Below are 22,476 nucleotides of genomic sequence, written 5' to 3' on the forward strand. Positions count from 1 at the left end.
AATCCAGCTTACATCACATCTCAGCTTTAAAAGCTCAACTCCACACTCTCTATTTCTGAATTGAGAAAGCTCCTCGGATGAGAAGCGAAACGTCTTCAGCTACAGAATAGAAGTCCAGTTGTTTTTGTTTTTTAACTTTTTTTGAATTGTTTGTATTATTTAAACAGAAAGACGGAGTCACACGGTTCAAGCAGTTATTTTTCTGTATTTCTAACCAAATCCTCCTGAAGTCAGCAGGTGAGGCGGCTCCTCCCTCCTGAACTCAGGTGTTTCACCTGACAGGAGGAGAGCTGGTCTCAGATCAGCTCCTCCCATCAAACCCACCTGACGTGGACCAGCAGGACTACAGAGACCAGAATGCACTTCACCAGCAGAGAAACAAACAGTTAAATCCTGTTTGACCGTTTTATTATCATTAAAAATAATAATATAATATACATCTACAACTGAGTAACTTCTAGAGCAAACCTGATTTAAGATGGCCGCCACAGCTAATCAGCCTCAAACACAAAGTTGACCATAACTCAGTTAATTTTATAAGAATTCAGCCCAATATTTGATGCGGTAGCTGAGAGTTTAACTAAAATGGCTACGATCTTTGGTTTAAATGTGGCGGGCGATATGCATTTCATTAAAAACTAATGATTTGACTTTTATGGTTGAGTCCAAATGTTTTCTATCAAAATAAAAGCCCTGTGTGTGACCTGCTCCTTCGGTTTTACAGTCGGAGTAAAAGACGTGAGCACTTCACGTGTCCAAAGTGAAAAAGACGGACTCCGAGTGGACCAAGTGTCTCCAGGTGTGCAGGAGGCGTGTCCTGGAAGCAGGAAGTGAATGAGAGTCGAGACGCCGCCTCAGTTTATGTGTTTATTTATGAAAACAAATGAACTCAGAAAATAAGGATCCCGTTTCAGTAATTACATCGAATAATCCACTTGTTGGTTTTCGTCGGTTCGTCCTCTGGTCTCTATCGAGCGGAGCTCCGTCTACACCTCAGACAGCTACTTTACAGCTACTATACAGTGCTCAAACATACAGAAGAAAGAACGTACGGCCGGAGTGCATGCAGATACATAAAATCACTTTTTTCCTTTTTCTTATTAAAATACAAAAATTAACTATAAGCATCAAAGCTCGACCATCAACTAAAAACAAACAGGAGGGTTACTGTGGCAACGAGCTGTCCGTCAGTCAGGAGGGGAAACTTCGCTCTGATTGGTTGGTTGTTGATCTGTCAGGAAAGTGTCACCAATAAAAAAAAAGAAAAGAAAAGTAAATATATATTGTTTTAATGTCATATTCGAACACAGTCTCCATGACGACTCATCACACCGAGGAAGGCCATGAACTTTGGCTAAAGTAAATAAATCGGACAGGAAACACTGCGGAGCCTCCAGGGGGTGCCACGCGAGTAAGATAAAGTTATTAAATGTTTCTCAATGATCAGCCTGAGTCCAGCCAATCAGGAACTGCCGTAACTTCCTGGTAACCATGGTAACAACAGGAACGTCACCTAACTGCACCCAGAAAATTAAAACTTGGGACCAAAAATCCCACAGAGGAGCTGAAAGTCAGCAACAAGTTCTCAGAGCCGACGAGGGGACAGTGAACGCCTCGCATCTTCTGGCCCCGCCCACTCCCCCTTCCCATTGGTGTTTTGTATTTATGGAACTGAACCGTTTCTTCTTCTGTGGATTTGACAGCAGATCATCTTCCCGCCCGCCCGGCTGGCGGCGCATTCCTACAGATTAAACTTCCTGTTTTTGTTCGGTTACTTGGTTACCAGCTGAGATCTGTCCTTGTGTTCCTGTTCAGGAGGGGAGTTTAGGTTCTGACGGAACCAACAGAACCCAGAACCACCAGGGTTCTTTTCACTCCCCCAGGTGGGATCTCACTGAGCTGCAGAGATCCTGAGCGTTTGTCTCCAGGACGTCTTCCTTCTGTGAGGAGCGCCGTCCTGTCCCTCAAAAGGACAAACGTCCCACTGCAGCAGAGACAGAGTCGTCCTGAAGGTCTCCAAACCGTCTCCAGAACCTTCCAGCTGTACTCTGACTCCTGCAGGGGAGAAAACATCCGAGGCCAAAGTCCAAATCTGCTCTTTTAAAGCCGAATCCAGCAGATTAAACGAAACGCTCCGTGATTTTTTAAAATCCCGTTCCACATGGAGCCTCGTGAGATTCCACCTTAAACCCATGGATTACAGAGGAAACATCTGACAGAACCTTCACAGAATTAAAACTGAAAACTTTTGTCTCTTATCCGACGTTTGTTTCCATTTTAGAACATTTTAAACAGTAAAAATCATAAAAACTCCTCTGAAGTCGGAGGATGGAACAGTTCTGTTTCAGTCAGCGGAGGCTTCGTGTCCAAACTCAAACAGGAAGCTCGGTAAAGAAACGAGGACTCGAACCGGGACTCCTGGGTGGTTCTGGTGCGGTCTGACCGGGTGGCGGGGAGGGGGCGGGGTCAGAGTCCGGACAGGACTGCGGTACAAAGACTTTTTTTATACTGAGAACTTTATAAGACACAAAGAAGTTCAGCACACAACCTGGAAACTCAAACAGGAGAAAAAAGAAATGTAGTGTTAGGAAAATAAAAGCTTGTCTCGCCACGAGTGGACAGAGCCTGCGAGGTTACCATGACGACCCCGGTACAAACAGGAAGTGGTGGATTTCTGGGCTGAAGGTAGCAGAGGGCAGAGTTTGGGTCTCAGGTGGGGAAACAGAACCTGTTCAGTGAGAAGTCGACGTGTTGCAGAGAGACGACCGGCTGATTGTTCGAAACTAAAACCTTATTTTTACTCTTCATCTACAATCAGTCCAATTCAGTCAGTGTTTTTACCCATTTCTTCTGTTGTAATTGTTTTATTTACTTGTTTTGGCACATTAAATGTGATCACTTCGATAAAGGACTGGATTTGTTTCTGGATTTGTGGTAAAAATCATCCATCTTCAAAGCGATGATTGTTCCTCGGATCGTCTCTCTGCAGCGTCTTCCTCCTGATCAGGTGACGCCAATCAGTCGGTCCATCGTCTGCCCACAGAGATAAGCCCCGCCTCCTCCCATGATGCTCTACAGATGATTCTGGAATGTGTTCAGAGGTCAGGGGTCACCACCGGCTGTCCGTGAGGAAGAGGAGGAGGAGGAGAAGCTTTGCGGTTCCACCCTTCTTTCTTCTTCTCCTGCTGAGGCGAGTCGGTGCTTCCTCCTCCTCCTCCTCCTCTCCTGTCCACATTCTTCCAGGGGGGGGAAAAAACACTAGGAGCTAAAAAACAGGTCAGCCTATTTACATACAGTCTCTGTGTCTGGGTGTGTGTGTGTGTGGGTGTGTGTGTGTGTGAGTGTGTGAGAACAGTCCTCCTTTCTGTGTGTTTGTTCAGGATGAAGATACATCAGTGTGTGTTCATCTTAACTGTGTGTGTTTTCAGTCTGTGTCGGAGGAAGAGGAGGTTCCTGTCGAGGAGCTGTCATCAGAGGAGGAAGAGGAGCTGCCACTCAAACGACTAGCCCCGCCTCCTGAGGCCCCGCCTCCGGCTGCCTTCTCTGCAAGAGGAGGAGGAGAGAGGGGGGGTCAGTGTGACGAAGACTACAGGAACATTCACAGCTCTGATCATGTGACCTGACGTCTGAGGCAGATTCTGAAATTATTCCTTTAGTTTCAGCTCCTGTCAGCCTGGTGAGCCTCTAAATGCTGTTTTTATCCCCCCTCCTCTGACTGATCTGTTTATTAAGCTCCTGCAGCTGTTTACTCTGTTTCGTTGTGTATAAAATATGAGATTTACTGATCAACGTCCCAACACGTCGGTACTCACGCATCAACTTCCTCTGCTTCTTCTGCAGGCAGGATTTGACGTAGCGCTCCAGCTCTCGGAGCGTGGAGGGTTTGAGCGTCTCGAAGTCGATCTCGATCTCGTCGGGGTTGGAGTCCCGCAGCGACGGCTCTCTGGACTGGATGATGTGGACGACGCGGCCCAGCTTCTCCCCCGGCAGCCGGTTTATGTCCAGGCTCAGCTGCCGCTTCTCGTCGTACGACATGGGCAGGGACGACTCCTCGCCGTCGTCTCCGTTGGCTGAGCCGCCGCCTGACGTCTTGCTGGCTTTCTTCGGTTGCCTGGAAACAGACGGGTGCGCTCGTGAGTGAAACTCTTACATCGCGGCTAACGTGGGGTGAGAAGCTGGGTCAGGAAGCTCATACCTTGTGGCCGTTACCGTGCTGTTGGCTTTCCTGGCTGGTGCCTTTTTTTGATTGGCTGGTTTAGGCTGCTGAGCGGCAGCCTTAGGTTTCTTCTCTTCTTCTATCTTGGCTTTGTTCCCTTTGTCCTTGTCTTTGTCCTTCTTCTTCTCCTTGTCTTTCTTTTCTTTCTTCTTCTTTGGTTTGCTGACGGGTGCCTGTGACAGGACGGCCAGCTGCTCGTGCACGGCCTTCAGCTGGTGGGAGACACTGATAATCAATACCTGGAACCTGGGATCCACAAACTACGCCTTCACCTGAGCAGATATTCTGACAGAAATATGACTCAGACTTTCTACAGTTTGGAAAATAAATCTACAGACATTAAAGAAGGAAACTGAGATGTTCTTGACCTGTGATTGGTCGGCAGCACCAACCTGCTCCTGTAGCTCGGCCAATCGCGTGGCTCGCTCCTCCTCAGAGTCGGACGATTCGTCAGAGGAGGAGTTGTTGCTGCTGTCGGAGGAGGCGGTGCTTTTACTGACCAGCGGCGTCGTAGACGGGACGGACACCTCCAGGCCCTCGTCGGGGATTTTGGCAAAACGCATCTCGAAAACGTCCTGACCAGAGACAGAGAGACAGAGGGACAGGTCACAGCTCTGACCAGAATAACAGCAGCTCATCAGGTGAGGGGGCGGGGCGTACCTGCAGCTTGCGGGCCATGGCCACCACCTCGTGGTCGGGGGGGTTGTACTTGTAACAGTTGGAGAACATTAACCTGACGTCGGTGGCGAAGCTCTGCGGGTCGCTGTACTCGCCTTTGTCCATTTTTTTCTGGTGAAACACAAACCTCACAGTGAGTCCTCGGCCGCACTGCAGAGCAGATGAATATTTTGCTAACACAGCAGCTGTCTTTAAGGCTGCCGCTTGTGGACAGAAAGAAAAACTCAGTGATTTGGGATTATTCTGGCTTTTACTGAAACCTTTGGACAGGAAGTGATTCTGACAGTGAGGACAGCCGCCATGATGGAGCTGATGCTCAAACTCCTCCTTCATTCAGTTCTTACAAGATCTCTGAGTTATTTTTCATAGCTGTTGTCTGTCAAATATTTATAAATTAGGTAACTGAAAAGCACATCTTGACTACAGAAAAGCTGCTTTTCTATGTTTTTATTATTTTTTTCCTTTTTGCACTTTGATTTAATGTCTTGGTGGATCTTAAAATGATACCAGAGTCCATATCTGTCTTCACACGGCTGCCTCAGACTTGTGAGGCTTAAAATGCAATAAAAATGTGAAATGACAGCGGTGAGGTGTCTGACAGCGGTGAGGTGTCTGACAGCGGTGAGGTGTCTGACACCGGACCGGACCGGACCGACACCTGACTGCTGCTGGAAATGAAGGAGGTGGATTTTCTTCGATCGGGGACTTTCTCGTTGTGTTCAGGTTTGAATCGTTCGGACAGAAAGTTAAAGCTACAAATTTCATAAAAATGGGATCAGAGGTTTCTGAGATATTTTGCTAACACAGAAACACATCAGCATCCATCTTTGTCTTCCCACAGGCAGGCGATAATGTAAACGTTTAACGTTAATATTAATGGTTTGAATCTAAAACAGTATTTTTCAGCTGGATCTGTTTGTGAGTTCTGTGTTCTGTTGACCCAAAAAGCAGGTTCGGACCCAGATATGTGGCGACCCGACACCTGCCCCAGCCCACCAGAACCGGTCCTTACCCGGACGGTGCTGAGGTCCATGGGGTGTTTGATGATGTCGTGGTAGTCGTGCAGCTCCAGCGCCTCGGCGTCCACCGGCTTGTAGAAGGGCCAGGCGTAGGCGGCGTGTTTCTTCGACAGCATCTCCTTCAGGATGGCGTCGCAGTGCTTCATCTGCTCGCCAAGCTTCCCGCCTTTCCTGCCGCTCGCTCCCACTCCCCCAGCCCCGGCGTCGCCGCCCACCAGCTCCTCCACCGTGTCCCGGCGGGTCTTGGCGGGACGGGCGGCGGCTTCTCGGCGGGATGAGGCGAGTTTGGGCGGTTTGGTGTCCTGAGCGGACGGAGAGTCGGCGCGACTGGCGGAGATGGCCGATGTGGTGGGGGTGGTGGTGTCAGCTTTCCTCTTCACTCCTTTCTTCTGTTGGACACACACACAGGTAAATACCACACAGGTAAATACCACACAGGTAACAGGGGAACTCTCTAATTTGGCTCCTTCCAGGTGATGCTGTTACCTTGACAACCGGCTGCGCAGATGGCATCAGGGTTGCTGGAGGGGGTGGGGCAGGTACAGGGGGCGTGGCTTGGACAGGTGTGGGTGTGGTTGAGATGACAGGTGTCTGAGACGGGGAGGGGGAGGGGTAGGAGGGTGGAGGAGAAGCCGAAGACTCCGCCTGCTGACTCACTGAGGAAGAGGACAGAAAAGACGTTAGCACCCGAGTCAACCCCTGCAGCCCAGCAGGTGGTACCCTACGTGGTACCGGGCGGCCCGGTGGGTGGGTCTGCCTGGTACTGGCTCACCTGTGGTGGCGGCCGGCTGTTTGCTTTTGTTCTTTCCTTTCGGAGCCGGCGGCAGCAGAGCGACTTCCTCCTGCGGCATCTGAGCGACTTTCTGCAGGAAGATTTTCTCTAAAGCCTGCGCCATGAGGACGATGTCATCTGTGGGCTGCGCACACACACACACACACACACACACACACGTTACAGATGTAAACAAACACACTTACACACATGTAAACAGTCTGACCGGCACACCATTAAAGCCACTATCTCACTGCTTCCAGTTTCTGGGCGGTTTAAGGTGTTAAAAAACACTAAATATTCCTGTCAGACAGTCTCAACGGTTTAACTAACAGAGACAGTTTTTTATTTTATTCCCCCCTCTGTGACCAGACCTGTTGGTTTGAAATGATGGTCGTATTTGGGTCCAGTTTGAGGGATTTGTTTGTGTAAAAACCTAAACTTATTTATAATAATATTATTACTAAACTTCAGTTTAAATCTATTATTTATTGTAATGTTTAAGATGTTAACAGATTCGTGTTTCAGCTCAGACATTATGTCAACATTTGAAACGGACTTTCAGCCGCACGTCCCACATGGATCCACATCTGAGCCCCAGTCCGTTCTGGCCCGGTTCTGAATATCGGTCTCCATCATCAGAACCAGCGCCGTTCAGACCGGTCCTCCCTACAGAATCGTTTCCCCTCGCTGAGCGCTCGGCTCGCAGGTGGAGGTGGGCGCAGCTGACCGTGCGTCAGCGTGATTTACACTCCGCCCACCGCTCCACAGACACAAAGTCCAAACTGTTCAAGGCTGTGTAGGAACTTCGTTTCTCACAAGTCTGAGTCTTCAACTAATTTCTAAACGCCGCAGCCCAGAGAGAAACTTGGACAGACCTCCAGAAATCCTGCAGAACTCTCAGTTTAGAGATGGTGCTTCAGGCTCAGACTCTTCAGAGGTGAACTCCTGTAAAACCAGCAGTGACTGGTGCTGAAGTGTGTGTGTGTGTGTACCTTGTTGTAAATGTAACAGTTGGTAAACATGGTGTTGAAGTCCTGCATGGCCTCGCTGGCGCTCCAGTAATAATTGTTCTCCAGACGTTTCTTGATGGTTCCCATGTCCATGGGGTTCTTGATCACCTTGTGGTAGTCCTGCACACACACACACACACACACAGTTAGCTTAGCATCAAACCTGGTTGTGTGTTAGCGTGCGTAGCGTTGACCTACCAGCAGGCAGAGCTTGATGGCGTCCACAGGTTGGTAGAAGGGCCAGGCGAACTGATGCTTCCATAGAGTCTTCACCACCACGTTCTGCATGTACTGCAGCTGGTTGGTCTTCCTGGAACACACACACACTGTGAGCCAACACACACACCTTCACCCAACAGCTCAGCTGCTCCACACTCCTTACCTGCCAGGTTTGTTGGGGTTGGACACCTCAGGGGGGGGCGGGTTGGTGATGGGAGGGGGGCTGGCGGGCGCAGCCTCGGGGGCGTCCGACATGGTGGACGACAGGGACGCAGCAATGCACCGTGGGACGGCAGCGTCTGACCTGAAGGTGAGAAAACGCGGCTCCCCAGGTGTGTGTGTGAGAGTGAGGGGGGCACAGGTGTGTGTTCAGTTCAGCTGCAGCAGGTGTTGACGCTTCGGCTCGATGAATCCCCCGAAGAGACAAACTCCCATCGCACGACCTGCAACACAAAGACGGTAAGCCCCTCCCACTTCTGATGATGTGATCTAACAGCTTTGTTTGTCATTTCCAAGCTCCACCACGACAGTTCTCAACTTTCAGAACCAGAACTTCACCTGAGAGCAACAGAGCGAAGGATCACAGCAACACAACGGTTCTGATTCTAACAGCTCACTGCACCGGGTCTGGACCGGGTCAGGCCAACAGGGAATCAGGACAAGATTAGAGATAAAGAAATAAATGACACAAAGTTTTGCGTTCTTGAAATGACCACAGTCGATGCAGACTTTTAGAAATCAGGGATAAATAAAACTAAATCTGACGACAGCTTCAGTTAAACGTTTCTTTAACGACCCTCAGAACAGACGGGATGGTGTCGGTCCTGCTTGTTTTATAAACCGTCCTTCATCTATAACATATTAAAAAAAGACTGACTGCAGCTCTTATAAATGTATATTTGTTGGGGTTCTGCGCACAGAGTGGACTTTTATGGTTCTAAAAGTGATGAAAATAAATTGAAACGTCCAATCGATTTTAAATAATCTAATGGAGCGGGCTGATTTTATCATTCTGGAAAAAGAAAATGGAGCTTCTGTTTGATTGGTTTTATTAAAAACAAACAGAACTCAGTCCGAAAGACCAACCTGGAGACAGAATGTCACGTTTTAAATTGACAGTGAGCTGTTTTATCATGTAGCTGTGTTTAAATAAATAAATATATTAGTCTCATTTTGTTTGTTTTAAACCAAACGTAGTGGAACGGCATGAAACGTTTGAGAACCACCGACTCAGAAGAACTTGATTTGCAGAAAATCATTCTTGCTTTAAAAAAATACCAACAAAAAACAGAAACTAGGCTGTGGGCTTCAGTGAGCTGGTTGCTGCTACAACATGGCCGACTGATGGTTTTTAAAAAGTGGAAAATATCGTCCTGTTTCTACACGTGTCTGAGCAGACACTAAAGGCAGGACTATAATCTCCATGTTGATGCCGGGGGAGGGGAGATATTTTGTCTCAGAGACAAATAAAAACGTCTGTTATTATTTATTTTTAATATAATTAAAACCATTAACCTTCATACTGGTCCTGCAGCACAGATACGGGTTTAGAAATCAGCCGATAACCAACTTTAAAAGCAAAAACCACAACATTTTTCTGTCGTACAGTTCCTGTGGTTTGAAACCCTTTAATAAGATTTATTAATAAGTTTGTCAACCATCACAGGAAGTGACCCCACCAGGTGAGCAAGAACTCACTCAGAACTAAACCAGGTGACGTTAAACAGCTCATATATATCTTTATACCTCATCAAAATACAACAATTACAGGATAATAACGATTGGTGCTATTAGGCTGAGATAAACCCGAGACATTTGATCACAGATGTAAATTTATATTCACAACCTTTATAAAGAAAATCAAAACAAACGAGTTAAAACTGAAGACTTGACGACAGGCGTCAGAATACGACGTCAACCTGAAACCAATCATGGCCGACGCCTCATCAGGGCAGGTTCTGGTGGTGCTCGATGTTCTGAAGAACCACCAGAACCTCTCGTGTGTTCACCTAAACGACCCACCTGTGGGGGGGTCTGCAGGTGGGCCACGTCTCGGTTTAATTACAGAATAAGTACTCGTTGCAGCAGATCTTCAAACTGATAATAAAGCAGAAAAAAGATACCGAAGGTCTTCAAAGAATCGATCGGTTCATCGAGGAGGTTTCAGATAAACCAGTGGTTCCCAAACGTTTTCGCTTTTGACCCAGAAAATAAAAGTTGTGGAGATTTATAACCTCGGCTGTTTATCTGACGTCGACACGCTGCTGTCAGGTGATTTAACCACGAGTCTTGTCCTTTTTAATTTAAGTTCTTTTTAACCATTAGAATTAAATATGGTACAGGTAATTATTTTTAAAGTTGGTTTGATTTCTGTAGACCCCACACTTGGCGTCTCATGACCCACGAGGGGTCGATGGACTCTTTGGACACCACATGAAGCTCCTATTGGCTCAGAGAGCTGTCAATCAAAAGCTAAGGATGCTGGATATATTTTAAAACCACTATATCAAGAGCGTTTCCATGGAAACCAGACCTATAAGAGAAAACGAGAATGGTTACACACAACTGCTGACCGACTGGGAGAAATGGATCAACAATCTGTGGGAATTTTATTTTGTTCCGAAGGTTTTCCTGAACCCGATCAATGAAAAACAGACGTTTTTAACAAGATAATTCCAATCAAGTGGATTACAAGAAGGATTTAAAAGTTTAGATTCAGATATTTGGTGCCGATTTGATCACGATCGATCAAAAATGTAAGCTTTAAAATAGTTTTGTCACATATTAAATATTATCATTTAACCCGTTAAATAAGACTGTTATATAAAAAGATTTGTCTTCTGTTTTCCTCGAGTAGAAAGCTTTAAAACCCGACTTAGTAAAATTGGAAACGATGAGGAAAAAGTCATGTTGGCAGTAAACAGCAGATTTTTCAGTTTGACATGAAGACAAAAACAAGGAAAAATAAAAAAAGAGTCAAACTGAAACTCTGCTGATTTAAAACAATTCATAAGTTTTGTTTTAAGATTTAAAACTATTTGGTCTCAGATCATCAGCGCCTCAATTAGTCCAAAAAAAGAGAGAAATTTCACATCAGACACGTCAAACACGTCAAAAACATTTTAGCTGAACATTTGTAAAACAGGTTTGAGCGCCGAGTCCAACAGAGAAATAACTGCTTTAAAATATGATTATTACTTTAGATTAAAATTAGAAACAGACAGATTAGTCAGCCGATATCGGCCATCAGCTGAGCTCTAAATACAATCCATCTCTTTACAACATTAAATTAATTTCCATTGGTCTATAAACTAACTAAAGCAACACTTTTATTCAGACTATTTCATCAGATTTGTTTTAAATTACAGTAACTAAAGAGTGAGACTCTGAGTATCTTTGGAATTTGCTTCTCAATTTTCACAAACATAAATCCTCCTTGTTTTCGTCTGATGTCAAATCTATCCGGAACCTTATTCTAACAACTGAACAAAACTTTAAAGAACAGAACCGACAGAGAAGACCCAGCAGGTCCTGAGAACAGAACCATAAGGTTCGGGAACATGACAACAGGTTGAAAACAATCATCTCCCTGAGCATCAAATTAATGAGATATTAAACCAGAGGACAGACCTGAGTTTACAGCTTTAATAATTAGAATTCTCAGATCTGATGTTTATTTTAATGATTTATCACTTCCTGCTTCATCTGGAAGAAGCTGTTTAAGCTGGTTTATGTGTTATATTCCAGCAGAAACACATTTGCTGAAAATTTTATTTTTTTTAGCGCAGCATCCAGAACCAAATGGACCCGTCTCACCGAGACCTCCGCGGACCAGGGGTCGGCCCGTACCCGCAGCAGGACCACGAACCCGTCTGCCAGATATCGAACCGGCCTCCCGCCTCCTCCGAGCTCCGCACGCCCGGTCCCGGAGCGCACCGCTCCGGCGGCTGGCCGCACGCTGCAGCCGATACGCGGCTAACGGCCGAGCTAACGGCTAACCGCGGACTACCCAGCACACATCCAGGCACGCAGCGGCTCGACCCGACTCGGTGCGCGGAGGTGTTGGTGTTCCGCAGGACGGAGGTTCTGATCCGACTAAATGTAGGCGGCAACCAGTCCGCTCCGGCCGCCCTGCGGAGCGAAACATCCATCTACCGAGCTCTAAAAGATGGCGGGCAAGCCACTGCTACAAAGCTAGCTGCTAGCCGAGCGAGCAGCGCTGCTCGCCGGAGCCCTGGGTGATCAGTGGGGGTGACTGAGGCTGTTTCAGGGTGCGGGGAAGGGAACATTCGGATACTTTATCGGTTCGGGATCTCTCTGTGAACGGATTTATTCGGTCAGAACTCGAATATTTGCGGATGTTACTACTCGTTGTTCGACAAGTTAGCCTGTTAGCTGAGCTTTGTCTGAAGGCGCCGAGCGGCCAGCAGCCTCCGACACACTGAGGTACGAACCGTCGGTCCATTTACCCCGCCAACCCCTGCTCCACTGCCCCAAGAGACGTGTTTACTTTGAGTTTCGGTCCTCCAGTGATCCAGCGGCGACTCCCGACGTTTCTCTGCAGGATTTTTATTTAACAGCAAAGTAGCATAATAGATGAGTTATCAGCTGTCCGCGGAGTGCGCAAGCGCAGTGCCAGGCTGCATCATGCGTGTTGTTATGACAGGATTGGTTCAGCCGTGCGGAGGAGACGCTGTGATTGGCTGCCGGTCATCAGTGAGGCTATGATTTGTTGCTATGTAGTGTCGAGCGCTGTGATTGGTCAGTAAGTTGGTAGTGGGGCTATGATTGGTTGAGGGGATAACCGGGACGCTTTGATTAGTTGGTGAGGATTGCAAAGCTTTAGAATGGTGCCGGGAGCCAAACTACATCTCCCGGTATGCATTGCAGCATCAGCCATCAGTCTTACTGTTATCTCAATAAAATAATAAATACTCACCAGTTATTGATACTTAACCTGTGGAGGTCTGAGCTAGTTTTTGTTATTTGGTCTTGTTTAATAAAAGAAATACTGATATTACCTTAAGTCTGTAATATAACACAACCCTTAATTATTCATATTTTAGAACAACTGTCACAATGTCACAATATGTAAGAGATATTCTGTGACTCTATATAAACTTATATGACTACATTTATAAATACAAAAAGTCAAATAACTCAGAATCAGATTTTCTTGTAATTTTTAAAGTGGTTTTGATCAACAGTAATATTTTAGGTCTTGTCTACTATTTTGCTAATTTGAACTTTTAGCTCCAGTTTTGGAAATCAAAGTTTTTAGCTTTGGGTTTGCTCGTTTTAGCTTCTAATTGCTGTTTTTAGCTTCTGTTCTGCTTGCTTCAGTTTTAACATCTCAGTTTCAGCTTCTTCAACAATCTTCAGCAGCCGTTCAGCGCTTATTTATGCAGCATAAATAAGCATTTTGGTCTCAGTTTCTGCTGTTGGCTGTAGTTTAATTTGTCATTTATCTCTTTATTGTTATCATTATTAACATCAAGCCTGCCTGATTATTACTGTGGTACACTCAAGATAAAGAAAGATTAGTCAGAAAAATATTACATGATGATGGAAGCTTTCAGAGAATTTCCCATGGAAACTTCTTTTATTTTTTTCCTCTTATCGGAACAAAAAGACAAAGAATCAAAAAACCTGATTATCAAGAAGCTTTATTGTCTTTAACAGAGTAAGTATATGCATCATCATTGTCATCATCAGTCCTGTTGCTATGGGCCTGTGTGCTGGACTGCAAAGGGCTGTTGACATGCAGTAGAGCCAAGCAGACAGACAGAAGGACAGGAAGTGAGGTAGAGGGACAAACAGGGGGACAGGAAGTGAGGTAGAGGGACAAACAGGGGGACAGGAAGTGAGGTAGGAGGGCAGACAAGAGAAACAGGAAGTTGAGTAAGTGCGACTGGGGAAAGGAAGTGAAGTAAGAAGGTGTCAGGAAGTGAGGAGGGAGGACAGGAAGTGAGGTAGGAGGGCGGTCAGGTGGACAGGAAGTGAGGTAGGAAGATTGACAGGAAGTGAGGCAGGAGGGCGGACAGGTGGACAGACAGGTGGGGACAGGTAGCTTTAGTGTTATTTACATACAGGTAGACAATTGCATTAGAAAGCTCATTGGCTGTCTTCCAGAGGCTCCGCCTCCCTCATGTCTGTATCAGCCAATCCCCTGTGAGGGGGGGCGGTCTCTGCAGGCTGAGGGGAGGGGTGTGAGGAGGAGGCAGAGGAGGATGAGGAGGAGGACAGGGAGAGAGGGAGGTCCGGGGGTTGATCAATCTGTAGCCTCCCCTCCCCTTCTGCCTCACCTCCTAACAGTGCCTCCTCTGCCTGCCCTCCACCTCCTCCACCTGACCCGGCAAACTGCAGGTGAGGCAGGATGGTGGCAGGGGCTTCCTTATCCTGCTCCCGTCCCGCCGCCGCCGCCTCCTTGTCGTGCCGCTCGGCGTACAGCGGAGCTTCCAGGCCCAGGTAGGAGGCACTGAGCTGCCGCAGGTCCAACTCGAAGGGGCTGCCGCCGGGCCGCTCCGCTGCAGCTCCTCCTCCTCCTCCTCCTCCTCCTCCTCCAACCCCCCTCTTACCCTTGCGGGGGTGGGAAGATGCTGAGGAGGGAAGGCCGTCGGGGAGGAGCGACTGAATCTTTGGGAGCCACCGTTTTCGAACTCTGCGGGCGTTGGTGCACATATCAGCTGCGATGACGTTCATCTCACTCTCCTTAAAGTTCGGAGCAAAGTTCTGACAGTACACTGAGGAGGAGGAGGAGGAGGAGGAGGAGGATGAAGACCTCTGAATGTGTGAAGAATGCAGTAAAAACAGAAACTGGTGTGTGTGACTCTTACGTTTGACAGTGTTTAACACTCGGTTGTCCAGAGGTTTTCGGCTCGGATCATTGGTGGAAGAGCGGATCCCTGTTCCACAGCTATTGGCCAAAGTGTTTCTATGGAAACCAAAACAACCCAATCAGCATGTGTAGGTGTCTGAGCTGTTATGTAAGAAATCTGCAGAAACGTTTTGAACACATCATCGCAGCCGTTTGGACGATGGACCAACACAAACATGACAACACAGAAACTTATTCAGCGTTTTAAGGTTTTTTCTTTTTTTAAACACAACAATCTGAGGAGGAACGGTGCGGCGACAGACTGAAAACAGTTTCAAAGGCACCTTTCCCTGACAGTGTAGCCCGGCTCAGGTAACAGCTCACCTGTCGAAGAACGTGGCCAGCAGCCTCCTGAGCAGCACCTTGTGTTTGACTCCGGCACACAGGTGACAGTTCATCAGCTGGCCTCTCGTCATGAACACACCCGAACCTGAACGCGAAACAGCATCAGGATCACTCTGTGAGGCGCCTGTCGCCGTGGCAACAACTCAACAGGTGTTCCGCTGTCCTACCTGCGACCAGCTCCACCTTCTCTCCGGGGTCTCCCTCCGTGTAGAGCGACGGGTGGCAGCGGTACCCGATCTGACTGATCAGACTGGCGGGCAGGGCCATGTTGTCCCGACCAACCAGCACGCAGGGGCGCCGCTCGTTAGCCAACGGGAGGGGCAGCAGCTCCAGCTTCTCTTGAACTGAACCAATGAAGAAGCAGGAGGAGAGGGGAGGGAGGGGTCAGAATACCAAAAAACACAAATCTCTAAAAATATTCACCACACTGACCCAGTAACCCAAAACGTTGACCGCTCCTGAATCAACAACTCTGAAGCTCTGAGGCCTCTGAATCAAACGTCCTAAAGGTTGGGGGTCCCTAACCTAAAAGCCCTGAAGGTTTGGGGGTCCCTGAATTAAAAGCCTTAAAGATTGAGGACCTTTGACTCAAAAGTCCTAAATGTTTGGGGCCAATGATTCAAAAGCTCTAACGGTTCGACAGCCCATAATCAGCGATCACAAAGTTTGGGGCCCCTGAATGAAGAGCCGAAAGCACAGAGAGGACTTGAAGACTGACTGTAGGGGTTTCCAGGGTGTCCGTAGATCTGCTGGAAGAGTCCCGGGTGGACAGCGTTACTGTAGTAATCCTCCTCCAGCTCCTCCTCGGTGGGGGGGTGAGAGGGAGGAGAGTCTGTGGGGAGGCTGGATCCTCCCGGGCTGGAGCGCCCCCCTCCTGCCAGCAGGTAGGACTGCAGCCCGTGGACCAAACCCCCTCCCGCAGTCAGATAACACAGAGCGCTACTCCTGGAGGACTGCAGGTCCCTCACCACGTCCACTCTGAGGACAGAGAAAGACAAAAACAGGGATAAAACACAAAAGGACAAGAAAGGAAAAGAACTGACATACAAACACTTTAAACAGAAACAAATGGAAACAAAAGACTTTAAACACAAACCAGCTGCAAAAAATATAAAAGTACATAAAAGTAAAACCAACAACAGGAGTCAAAGTGACCACTAAAATATAAAAAAACAAAACAACACCAGAGAAACTCCATCTTTGCTTAAATGTGCTGAAGATGCAGAAACTGAGCTAAAACTGAAGATGTGTCTTCAGCCCGAGCTGCTGGAAATCATCCATCTCAGTGATTCTGTCTTCTCCTCATTCACCTGTTAAATCTGCAGCGCGCTCACCTGGCCTCCTCTCCCCCACCTCCTCCTCCGTTCTCCTCAGCCGGAGGAGTGTCGGCTCTTTCCTGCTTGATCCTGCTGACGGCCAGCAGCAGCTCCTCGGGGCTCAGGGTCGGCTGGTTCGGGCTGACCTCCTGCAGCTGGGGCGTGCCGTTCTGCTGCTGGGCCATCGGGGCGTCGAACCCCCCGAGCTCGTCTGCTGAGTTTGTCTGTGGTGGGGCGATGTTTAAATAAAGTTATTAGTCATGATTTAATGGGTTAATATGAACACATTCTGATTGAGTCTGCAGTTCCAGTAATATCCACTAGATGCTGCTGTCTGCCTCAAATATCCTAAATCCTAAAAAGTCATCTGTTCCTCATCAATACAATAATAAATCCAGCCTCAGATGGACAAAACATAACCTATAAACTTATTTAACAAAAACGAGGCACAAATGGAAAAGCTGTGAGTGGAAAACTGCTTCCAGCCTTGCTGCTTCTACAGGATCTGCTGATCAGATGTAATAATTAACTGATCAGCATCAGTGGGACCGCCTCTAGAAAAGCAGGAGTTTTGTCAGTTTGCTGCTGTTCCCACAACGCCAAGACGGAAATACATCAGCAATGACCTCAGAGAAGCAGCTGCTGCTGCCCATCAATCTGAGAAGGGTCAAAGGTCATTTCCTAACTACCTGGAGTCCATCGTTCTAGAGAAAAAAATAATATTCACAAGAGGAAACTTTTAGGACAGCTGTTAATCTTCCCAGGAGTGGACATTCCAGCAAATTCACCCTGAAGGTCAGACTGTGCAGACTGGCTTGTTTGGGTCAAACACAGCAGCTAATCTACAACAGAACGGTCCAGTCAGAGTCCAGAACCTCAGAGAGCTGAAAGAAGAAAGAAGAGTGGGCTACAACTCCTCCACAACCATCTGAGGGACTGATGAAGTCCTGCAGAAAGCCACTACTGAGAGTTTGTTTTGTTGTTGTTGTTCAGTAAATACTGCCATGGTGTCATATGTCATGTGATGTTTTTAAATGTTCTGGTCGGACTCACCTGAGAGTCGCAGCACAGTGGAGACGAGGAGGAGGAAGAGGCTTTCATGAGCATCAACTCCATGCCCCGTTCCACAATGTTCTGGATCTGGAGGTAGCCGGCGGTGTACATGAGCACCAGCTGTTCGCTGGCCGCCATGCTGAGGCGCCCAGTGTAGCAGAAGGACAGAATCTGCTGGAAACATGTTGGAGTCACTGAGGATGGCAGCTCAAACACTGCCTGGGAGGAGGAAGGTGAGGAGGACGATGAGGAAGAGGGATCGGCTGCAGAGCTGAACAGGTCTCTGAAGTAGAGCGAAGAGGCAGCCAGGACAGCGCGGTGCGCCTTGAAGGCCTGACCCTGAACCAGGATGGACACGTCGCAGTAGTGACCCAGCAGCCGCTGCTCGTTCAGGCTTCCCAGCACGCTGCTGCCGAAGTCAGGGATCTCCACCTGCAGCAGCCCCTCCGACATGGTGTCAGAGTGAGGGGGGGCAGGGCAGGAGGTAACTGAAGGTTTGAGACAACGAGCCGTCTAAGTGTCAGGGATGCTGCAGAATACTCCTCCAAAATGTTTCAGATCCATGAGGTCAGAGAGGTTCAGGTCTGAGGTCCAGAGTCAGGGTGAGGTGAGAGGAGGACGAGGTAGAAGATCGTGAAGCTGGAGGTCAGATCAGCACAGAGAGACAGCTGGAACAATGAAGACAAAGGAAAAGGAAAGTTTCACATCTTCTCATTCGTCTGCAGAACAGACTGAACCTACATCACAGCTCTCTTCTCATATTTTACTTCCTTCACACTAAATTCATCAATGAATAAATTAAAATTATCCAACATTAAAACCATCAAACATCACTCTCTCCTGTTAGCCTGCTCCAGTGAAAAAGTTAGTTTGGGTCTTTTTAATTCAATTTAATTCAGTTTTTTTATATAGAGCCAAGTCAACCCTAAAGTCATCTCAGGTCTCTGTCCAAACCCTTCACATAGATTATTAAATTACTAAAAGTTATTTAGTTACTTCGTCTCAGTCTCCCGTTCTGAGCAGCACTTTGGTGACAGTGGGAAGGAATGACTCCCTTTCAACAGGAAGAAACCTCCAGCAGAACCAGAACCAGAACCAGGCTCAGGATGGGCGGCTGGGTCCTTATCAAGTTCAGAATCCTATCTCTAATTATTTGACTCAAGACTGATGGCTGCTTCATGTTTCATTCAAATCTAAACAGCCTAAATTAAACTTTGTGTAAATTAATCCTTGATCTTGTCTAAATCAGTGGTTCCCAAACTTTTCAGCAGCTGATCTATAAGAGTTGCAGAAACTTGTGACCCAATGAAACAATAAGCATCTCTAAGCAACTAATGAAAAACATAAACAGCCTTAAGAACCATTTTACAAATTCAAGTCATTTATGACCACTGGTTTTGTCTCTCAAATATGGCAAAATATGTTTTTTAAATGAATGTTATATTTAATTTAATTACAGAATATTATCTTAAGACCTTAAATTGTTGTTTTGTAGCTCACTGTGGGTCCCAACCCCAGCTTTGGGAACCAATGGTTTAAATTATAATTTGTTTGAATAGAGTTACTGGATAGTTTTTCACCTTTATTTCTTGTTGAATTACACACAGCTGTAAAATAAAATACTCTGCAGACTTGTTTAAAACAATAATACCCTTTGAAGACCTTATCCCTCATATACTGGAGAAATAAGGCAGCAATGAACCTCAAAAAGATAAAAACTAGCCAGTTTTGTTGAGTTTGGTTCCTTGCGGTTTCATCCTGGTTTCCATTTGTCTGCAGGATACCTGCAGTTTGCAGCTGTCCTGGACATCTGCAGTGTTGCCTTCAGGTAGTTCCTCCCCTTCAGGTGTGATCACCTCACCTCTCCTGGACACCATTCCACCACATTTATCCAGTCCAAATGACATTTCAGCATACTTTGTGTATAATCTGGTGAGGTGGATAAGTGAGTCGATGTCTCGCTCACTCTTGGCATACAGCTTGATGTCATCCATGTAGAGGAGGTGGCTGATCATTGTTCCACTTTGGAGCCGGCATCCATAGCCAGTCTTTGGGTTCTGGTCCATGCAGAACAGGAGTGGAGACAGAGCATCACCATGGAATATGACACACTTGATGCTAACTTGTGCCATTGGCCTTCAGAGTTGACTTCCACATTCCCATTGTGTTGCTGATGAAGACGCTCAGTGCACTGTTGATTTTGACACTTCTAAGCACTTCAGGATCCGTGTCTGTAGCATCAAGTCAGTCCAGGCGGTCTGAAGCAATGATTCTGTCCAGCAGCAGCTGGTGTTTGGCTCCTCTGGTGCATCGTTCATGAACATACTGGACTGGTTTTTGTTCTGGGAAGCTGCTGTGGTCAGCTCTTAGGTCTTCATGAGGCATTCGTGTTGTGATGCCTCCTTCTTACATGCGTTTCTCCAGTATGGCTCAGTCTCAGCTCTGGGTGGATCTACTCTTGTCTTATTCCCTCACCTTTGAGAGGGTGCTTTAGATCACAGGTGTCAAACTCCATTCCTGCATGTTTTAGACATGTTCTTTCTTTAAAACACCTGGTTTACATGGATGACTTGTTGCCATGCTCCTGGAGAACTTGATGATTTGGTGAGGAGGTAATTAAACCATTTGAATCAGGTGTGTTGGAGCAGAAAAACCTAAAACAGGAGAGTGGCCCTCGAAGCCTGGAGTTTGACACCCCTGCTTTAGATGGTTTGGTGGAGAATCCCTGTTCTGTCTTCTGGCTTTAGCTTCTTGAAGGTGCCTCTTCAGGCAAGTAGCCAGAGCTGTGAGGTGTTGTTTGGCATTCTGTAGATCAGTGGTGTCCAAGCCTGGTCCTCAAGGAACACTATCCTGCATGTTTTAGTTGTTTCTCTGCTTTGATAGACCTGATTTGAATGACTGAGTGATTAACAGGCTTCTGCAGAATCTGAAGACCTGCTGAACACCAGATAAACATCTAAAACCTGCAGCATGGATTCATCCAGGACCAGGATTGGTCACCACTGTTTTACAGCTTCAGGTCTTTCTTCATTGCACTGTTTGTTGTTCATAAAGATGGCTGATTTCTCTCTGTGTTTCCTTGATCGTAGCTTTTAGCCTCCTCTTCCACGGGGGATAATGGTCCTTACGATGTGTAGCCTTGGTCTTATAGCCAAGCATTCCAAGGATCGCTGTTCCTGGGGTGTTTAGCAGCTTATTGGTTTCTGTGCCTGTAGGGACACTTAGTGCTGCGTTCACATCTTTCAGCAGACTTTCAGAGGGTGCTTTATCACTTAGCCTTGGTATGGGCTGCAGGTCATAGATGTCTAACTTGGTAACGATCTTCAGGGCTTTTCAGTGGGGGTTGCTACCCACCCTCAGATGCTGGGGATGAACCTGCAGAACCATTGTTGCACCTCGTCAAGCTCTAGGTGTGACTCCTGCAGGTGTTGGAACACTGTGTTCAAAGTTGTTTGTTAGTCAGCCTGGATGTTGGGTTATAAAGTTTCCATAGTTCCCACATTCTTCAGATATACCCCCTTTTTATTAAAGCAGCATTCCATCAGTGTTGAGTTCTCTGCCTTCATCCATGAACGTCTTGTTCCAGTAGCCCAGTTCTCACCAGAAGGTCTTCATTCCCCAACGTCTGACTATATTTATAAATACTTTATCTGTTATACATAAAAGGGTTTATTTTATAATGTTATGCTACTTGATAACAATGTTTTTAGGATTCTTATGCACAGCTACTGAACCATCATCACAGATACAAACACATCTGTAAAATGAACATCTGGAAAAGGTCTGTTTATGTTTCTTACAGAATGCCACACCTGGACTAAACAAGAACTTTTAAAGAACGCCAGTAAAGTCCCACTAACAGATCACGGAGAACATTGTGGTGCCAGTATCAGACAACCCAAATATCTTATAAACATCCAGGGTACGCTCCTGTTCGGCGGGGACAGAACTGTCCAGCTGGGTCTAGAAAAGTCAACTTCAGACTTCTGTTGTCCACCACAGTCCAACAGAGTTTACCAAGGTCTCCTACAGTACGGACACAGTCCAGTTCATTTCAGTTTGATGTTCTTGTTCTCAGTGCAGCAAAAGTAGGCAGGCAGACAGGTGGCAGAGAGACATCAGAGTAAACAGACAGACAGGCTGACAGAGACAGACAGGCTGACAGAGACACCTAACAGTTCCAGAGACACACAGACAGAGGATAATGGCAGTCAGACAGGGAGTCCCTCACCTCCTTCTGCTCCTCTTCCTCTTTTGCTTCTCCATGCAGCAGGCAGGACGGCTGGCTGGCTGGGAGAGGTTTTCTTTTTCTCCTCTGTTCAGTCAATGCATCGTCTGGTGTGTCACAAGAGGGGAGGCGGGGGGTGGGATGGGAGGGGAGGCAGGGATACAGCAGACAGCCGAGGAGGAGGAAGAGGAGGAGGAGGAGGAGGAGTCATCTGAGGACAGGCAGGGAGCTAATGCGGCTAACTGCCCTGCAGAGGCTGACAGACAGCATGCATCAGAGCTCGTCTCTGCAGAGACAACACACTGCAAGGGTGACAATCAGACAGGGAAACATGCCTAAACACACACACACACACACACACACTGTACACACACATGCTGTGACACACACCTGCACAGATCTGTGTGTGTGTGCGTGTGTGTGTGTGTGTCGTTGTGTGTGGCATGACTTGGCCAAATGCTCAGCGCTGCATTGCAGTGCCGAGGCTGAGTTGGCATGCCGAGTACATAGCGTTCATACTGCGACTGTGTGCCAGCCTCTCTCTCTCTTTCTCTCTCTCTCACTCTCTCTCACACACACACACAATGCAGCCTTCATCATTGCACTCACACTTCAGTTTCTTATATTACACACAGTTACTGCAGAGAGACACAACCAGGCTCTCTGTATTCAGGTTGGTTGTGTTTGTATTTAAACTTCTCTTTACAAAATTAAACGGACGGCAGACGGGGGGGGGGGGG

The 22,476-nt window shown here is 47.1% G+C and overlaps 2 protein-coding genes across 3 annotated transcripts; both read right to left on the minus strand.

The window, feature by feature from the left end:
• Positions 1 to 853: 853 nt before the first annotated feature.
• On the minus strand, positions 854 to 12,583 carry LOC108248103 (bromodomain-containing protein 3). Of its 2 annotated transcripts, none has more exons than XM_017436621.3 (12): positions 12,428 to 12,583; positions 8,081 to 8,360; positions 7,897 to 8,008; positions 7,681 to 7,818; positions 6,686 to 6,830; positions 6,400 to 6,569; positions 5,907 to 6,302; positions 4,877 to 5,005; positions 4,609 to 4,791; positions 4,196 to 4,428; positions 3,813 to 4,111; positions 854 to 3,543 (listed from the first exon to the last, which is right to left on the minus strand). In XM_017436621.3, exons 2-12 carry the CDS (start codon positions 8,170 to 8,172, stop codon positions 3,425 to 3,427), a joined length of 2,016 nt encoding a protein of 671 aa, XP_017292110.1. In that variant the 5' UTR covers positions 8,173 to 8,360; positions 12,428 to 12,583; the 3' UTR covers positions 854 to 3,424. The 2 variants fall into 2 exon arrangements, with proteins under 2 accessions (XP_017292110.1, XP_017292109.1); XM_017436620.3 differs by having other exon boundaries at positions 4,585 to 4,791.
• Positions 12,584 to 13,571: 988 nt separating this feature from the next.
• Positions 13,572 to 21,870, minus strand: LOC108248083 (nucleus accumbens-associated protein 2). The gene is made up of 8 exons (XM_017436581.3): positions 21,740 to 21,870; positions 17,509 to 18,176; positions 16,474 to 16,679; positions 15,858 to 16,117; positions 15,307 to 15,483; positions 15,119 to 15,224; positions 14,754 to 14,851; positions 13,572 to 14,660 (listed from the first exon to the last, which is right to left on the minus strand). Exons 2-8 carry the CDS (start codon positions 17,959 to 17,961, stop codon positions 14,032 to 14,034), a joined length of 1,929 nt encoding a protein of 642 aa, XP_017292070.1. The 5' UTR covers positions 17,962 to 18,176; positions 21,740 to 21,870; the 3' UTR covers positions 13,572 to 14,031.
• Between the last annotated feature and the right edge of the window lie 606 nt (positions 21,871 to 22,476).

This window comes from Kryptolebias marmoratus, linkage group LG1, assembly GCF_001649575.2.
Source record: "Kryptolebias marmoratus isolate JLee-2015 linkage group LG1, ASM164957v2, whole genome shotgun sequence".
NCBI lineage: Eukaryota > Metazoa > Chordata > Actinopteri > Cyprinodontiformes > Rivulidae > Kryptolebias > Kryptolebias marmoratus.